At 56.2% G+C, this 5,352-nt stretch overlaps 1 protein-coding gene across 1 annotated transcript in view; it reads left to right on the plus strand.

Moving 5' to 3' along the window:
• Positions 1-377: 377 nt before the first annotated feature.
• SLC29A1 (solute carrier family 29 (equilibrative nucleoside transporter), member 1) overlaps positions 378-5,352 on the plus strand; it is a 7,163-nt gene continuing 2,188 nt past the window's right edge. The window contains exons 1-10 of the mRNA XM_010140371.1: positions 378-461; positions 970-1,051; positions 1,318-1,478; positions 1,706-1,845; positions 2,050-2,184; positions 2,353-2,450; positions 2,825-2,915; positions 3,006-3,097; positions 3,237-3,345; positions 4,649-4,734. Of these exons, the coding sequence (XP_010138673.1) occupies positions 433-461; positions 970-1,051; positions 1,318-1,478; positions 1,706-1,845; positions 2,050-2,184; positions 2,353-2,450; positions 2,825-2,915; positions 3,006-3,097; positions 3,237-3,345; positions 4,649-4,734 (1,023 nt within the window). The 5' untranslated portion in view covers positions 378-432. The remainder of the gene's footprint in view (positions 462-969; positions 1,052-1,317; positions 1,479-1,705; positions 1,846-2,049; positions 2,185-2,352; positions 2,451-2,824; positions 2,916-3,005; positions 3,098-3,236; positions 3,346-4,648; positions 4,735-5,352) is intronic.

Consider the following 5,352-nt stretch of genomic DNA (forward strand, 5'->3'; position numbering starts at 1 on the left):
TATGCTTTGCTCATAGTCTCAGGATTGGGGGCAGAGAGCTGCAGACTCACAAATCCTTTAAGAGCCTGCTGCAGAGCAGCTGGGCAACTGGCACAGAGTGGCCTGGGCACCTCAGGAAAGCAGTTTCTCTTTCAGAGGGAAGGCTTGGTGTCCCCCGGTCGGCAGAACAAGGCTGTGTGTCACACCGCTTTGGCTGAAGTACTCCGAGCCATGTGTTTCCAAAGCTGCTGCGCTGTGCTCTCGCCATTTGCCGGCTCTGTTTTACACCTGGTGTTGTGGAGCACTTACCTAACAGCATGGGCTGGGAGTCAAAACCAGCACTGCCCCTGCCTGGCCTGTGTCCCTCAGTCATCCACAAAATCCTCTGTTTCCTTTCCAGGCGGAGAGCAGCCACAAGACTTGTGGGACCTGTGCTGACTCTTGCTGCACAAGATGACAGCAAGAGACGGGCCCCAGGATAGGTAATGTTGGGCTCCAGTGTAGGTGTGGGGCACATCCAGGACACCAGGAGGTGAGGGAACACAGTGGGACGCAGCATCTCCCCTCTCCTGCGTGCTCCCTGGGCTGCCAAGCTGTCCCTTCGCTGAGGTACTCTCTCCGTCAGCTTTTCCATAGCAAACAGGCTGTGAACAGTCCCCCGTGCTGGGGCACGCCCGGGGAGCGTGACTCCCTCCCAGCTCTGGCGACGGCTGCGGTGTGTTTGGGTGCCGTGTGCTGAGAAGCAGCCAGCCAGCCCCCGTCTCCATACGCTCACAGGGAGGGCCTCCCATGGCCTCTCCGCAGTGCCGCGTGTCCTCCAGCAGCCCAGACTAGCAGGAGCTGTGCAGCAGGGGCAGAGACAGGGCAATAGGTTTTGTCCGCCCTGCTCCTCCTGGTGCTTCTTGCTGCAGCGTCAAGGGCAGTTAGAAGTGATGCCCCTCCCCTGCTCCACCCAGCATTCCACTCCAAACCTCTCTGTCCCCTTCGCAGGTACAAGGCTGTCTGGCTGATCTTCTTCATCCTTGGCCTGGGAACGCTGCTGCCATGGAATTTCTTCATGACTGCCAGGGAGGTGAGAGCTTCCCTCCCACTGCTGCCCACGACCCTCACCATCCCTTATCATGTCTAGTGACCATGGTGTAGGTGTGGCAGCGTGGCACAGCATAGAGCCCCCACATCTGCCTGCAGGAGACAGAAGCGTGGGTGACCTGGATGGGACAGGTGGCACTGAGGTGGCAGAAGGGCTCAGCATGGGGCTGGAAGGGGGACAAGGGTGGCCGAGTGTGCTGAGGGGCGACCTCGCAGCACCTCGGCCCCACCAAGTTCCTTGCCTCGCAGTATTTCATCAGCCGCCTCACAGATTCAGAGGAGAAGAGCCACTTCCGCAACCAGACCAGTTCCCCTGCCTACCTGCAATCCATGTTTGACAACTTCATGACTCTCTGCGCCATGGTGCCTCTCCTCATCTTCACCTGCCTCAACTCCTTCATCCACCAGCGGTGAGCATTGCCCCATATTTGCCCCTATCAGCCCCCATAGGACCGCTCAGCCCTTGCCCATCATCCGTCCCCAGCACTGAGCCAAGCAGCAGCCCGTTCATTCAAGTCAGAGGCAAAACACCAGTCTCCTGTGCTGGGATTTGGCTGATATTCCCATGGGAGAGCTTGGCCCCAGCCTCACGGAGTTTTGGGGGATAGGTTTTCCTCAATGAGACCCTTTCTTGCAGGATTCCCCAGCAGATCCGCATCTTGGGCAGCCTGGTGGCCATCGGACTGGTGTTTTTAGTCACTGCAATCATGGTGAAGGTCACCATGGAGCCTCTTCCCTTCTTCATCTTTACCATGATCAGCATTGTCTTCATCAACTGTGAGTAAGGCAGAAGGAAAGGGGCACAGCCCCAGGGCTGGGGCTCATTGTCTCCCTTGGAGAAAAGCATGAACCTCACTGCAGGAAAGCCAAGGAGGGGGGTGACCTGCCTTGCCTCCTAGGGCAGGGTCCTTGGCTCCCTACAGAGGTGCAGTCTGTCCTTGCCTTTGGTTTCTCATCTCTGCTCACCTTTCCCCTTTGCAGCCTTTGGTGCAATCCTCCAGGGCAGTCTCTTTGGGCTGGCAGGACTCCTGCCTGCCAGCTACACAGCTCCCATCATGAGTGGGCAGGGCTTGGCAGGCACCTTCGCCGCTTTGGCGATGATCTTCAGTATTGCCAGTGAGTAATCCCTGCCCTGTAGGTAACAGGGCCTTCTCGGAGTGCTGCTGTCAACAGGATCCGCTGGGGTCCTAGGGTTGGGTGGGAGATGGCAGCAGGGCCTTTCTCCTCTCAGCCCTTGCATTCGTCTTCCTTTTTCCTCTATCTCCTTCCTTCCTGTGCTCCCAGTTGGTGCCCAGCGACCTGAGACCTTCATCGGTTACTTCACCACGGCCTGTGTGGCCATTTTATTGGCAATTTTCTCCTACATCCTTCTGCCTCGCATGGTGAGTCTTTGTCACCCTGATGGAGAAGGGTGTGGGAACGTGGGACCTTTGTGCACCACAGCACAGGGACCGTGGTCTGTTAGCATCCTGCCCTTGGCTCCTACCAGCCTTCACCTCCTTGGCCAGGGCAAGCTCTCCCCTGTTCTGAGAGAGTTCTCTGGGATATCTCTCACCTCAGATACCCCAGTATCCTTGGGGTATTGTGGAAATGAGCCCCTGGGTGAGTGGGAAGGCATCAATATCGGACTTACATGGAAGGAACTCTTTGCCCATGTTGCATATGCCCTTGTTGCCTGTGTCTGCTGTTACCCACGCAGCCCCTGTCAGCCTTCTTCCCTCACACATGAATGAGTTCTGCACGACTGTCTCTGCAGGATTTCTTCCGATACTACTCCATGAAGGACAAGACAGAGTACCGTGTGTACAATGCAGAGCTGGAGACCAAGAAAGACCTGATTAAGAAAGGTGAGGGGCTGACAGGAGGAAGAGGGGAAAAAGAGGAAGAGCTGAGAGGAAGAATGAGGTGCTATGCCCTCTTTGTGTCTCTCCCTGCAGATGAGCCCAATGGGATGGAGCAGAATAACTCAAAGATCATCCCTATCCACAACCCTGATGAGAAGCCTTCGGTTGTTGCTATTTTTAAGAAGGTCTGTGAGTTTCCAGCAACACCTGCCCCTCGTATCAGGGGACGGGCGCAGGTGTAGAAGAGCATGGGAAGACGAGACCAGCTCTGCACTGGTCTCTTGCCCTGTGTTCGGTACCAGCCTCTTTGTTTCGTCTGCCTAGCTCTGGGTCATGGCTGCGTCTGTCTGCTTTGTCTTCACTGTCACCATCGGCGTCTTTCCTTCCATCACAGCTAAGGTGTCCACCGTCCTCGGAGAGGGAAACAACTGGAGTAAGTGTGGCCAGGGATGGGGTGGAATAGGAGGAAACTGGGAACAAGGTAAATGGGAGAAAAGAAACTGGGTTGACCCTGGCTGGACCCCAGATGCTCTGTCATTCCCCCCACTAAGCTGAACAGGGGAGAGAAAATATAACAAGACTTGACTTGGGGAAAAAGAATTTATTACCAATCAAATCAGAGTAGGATAATAAGAAATAAAAACTACATCTTAAAACACCTTCTCCCCACCCCTCCCTTCTTCCTGGGCTCAACTTCACTCCTGACTTTTCTGTCTCCTCCCCCTGAGTGGCACAGGGGGATGGGAAACGGGGGTTGCAGTTAGTTCATCACATGTTGTCTCTGCACTCCTTCCTCCTCACGGGGAGGACTCTTCACACTTTCCCTGCTGCAGCGTGAGGTCTCTCCCACAGGAGACAGTCCTCCACAAACTTCTCCAGTGTGAGTCCTTCCCGTGGGCTACAGTTCTTCACGAACCGCTCCAGCATGGTTCCCTTCCATGGGGTGCAGTCCTTCGGGAACAGGCTGCTCCAGTCCTGGTTCCCCAGAGGGTCCGGCCAGTCCTGCCAGCAAACCTGCCCCAGTGTGGGCTCCTCTCTCCATGGTGCCACTGGTCTTGCCAGGAAGCCTGTCCAGTGTGGGCTTCCCAACAAAGGAGGTCACAGCCTCCTTTAGACACACCCCTTTGCTCTGGCGTGGGGTCCTCCACAGGCTGCAGGTGGATATCTGCTCCGTGGTTAAGCTCCGTGGGCTGCACGGGGACAGCCTGCCTCACCATGGTCTTCACCACAGACGGGCTGCAGGGAAATCTGCTCTGATGCCTGGAGCACCTCCTCCCCCAACTTCACTGACCTTGGTGCTTGCAGAGTTGTTTCTCACATTCTCACTCCTCTCTCGGGCTGCAGTTGTTTAGTTTGGGGGGTTTTTTGCCCTGAAATATATTATCCCAGAGGTGCTATCACTGACAGAGCCTGGCTCAGCAGCAGGTCTGTCTTGGAGCCAGCTGGTGTTGGGTCTGTCAGACACAGGGGAAGCTTCTAGCAGCTTCTCACGGGAGCCACCCCTGTAGCCCTCCCGCTAGCAAAACCTTGCCATGCAAACCCAGTACAGTATGCCGAGAGGAAGAGGAAACCACTGTGCGTGATGGTTTGGATGCAGACGCTGGCCTGGCTGGGAGACCATTCCAGGCCTTAGTGGGGAGACCAGGAGGACCTAGACTTGAAACGCAGTCTCTGTGCAATTGGCGGTAGGGCCTGGGGCACTGTGGGCTTGTCACGACCGTCTTGCCCTTCTGCAGGTCTCTACTACATCCCTGTGTCCTGCTTCCTGCTCTTTAATGTCTTTGACTGGACAGGACGGAGTCTCACTGCCTTCTTCACATGGGTAAGCGTGGGGCAGGGAACAAAGGCGCAGGCAGTCGTCCTCCCCAGGCGCCTCAGCCATGGCTCTCACTGGGGCTGCCATCCCCGGCTTGGAGCAGGACTAAGGTGCAGAGCTGACTCCTGCCTTGACTTTTAAGTCCTAAGCAGAGATTTGTGGGTCAGAGCCGAGAACCACAACATTGTCCTGTCCTCCTCCCACCTCTCTTCCAGTATGGATTGGATCAAGCTGCCCCCTCCATTTCAGCCTCTTGGTAAACAAACCCTCACTCCAGCTCTGCAAACAGTGAGAAAGAAGGTGAAAGACAGGGCAGCCCAAAATAAAACCTCTGGCCTACACACAGGACACAGATGCCGTAAAGAACCTTGTCCTGAGAGCAGGGCAGAGCCGTCCCTTTGTTCTCATCTTCCCTGCCTGGCTCGGAGCTGCTGGGGCTGAGTGGTGGGAGCTGTGATGGGGGTGGGTGAGGAAGGGGGCTCTCCCATCTGTGTCTCTTCCCACCCCCAAGCACTGTTTCTCCCTGTATTGTTTGGTCCGTTTAGAGAAGGTCCTCAGCACCAAGCGCCACAGGGTCTGTCCAGGCCTGGCTTCCCTGGAGCTGCTTCTCCCCTGGCCATCGCT

This window comes from Buceros rhinoceros, unplaced genomic scaffold (assembly GCF_000710305.1).
Source record: "Buceros rhinoceros silvestris isolate BGI_N320 unplaced genomic scaffold, ASM71030v1 scaffold31097, whole genome shotgun sequence".
Lineage (NCBI taxonomy): Eukaryota > Metazoa > Chordata > Aves > Bucerotiformes > Bucerotidae > Buceros > Buceros rhinoceros.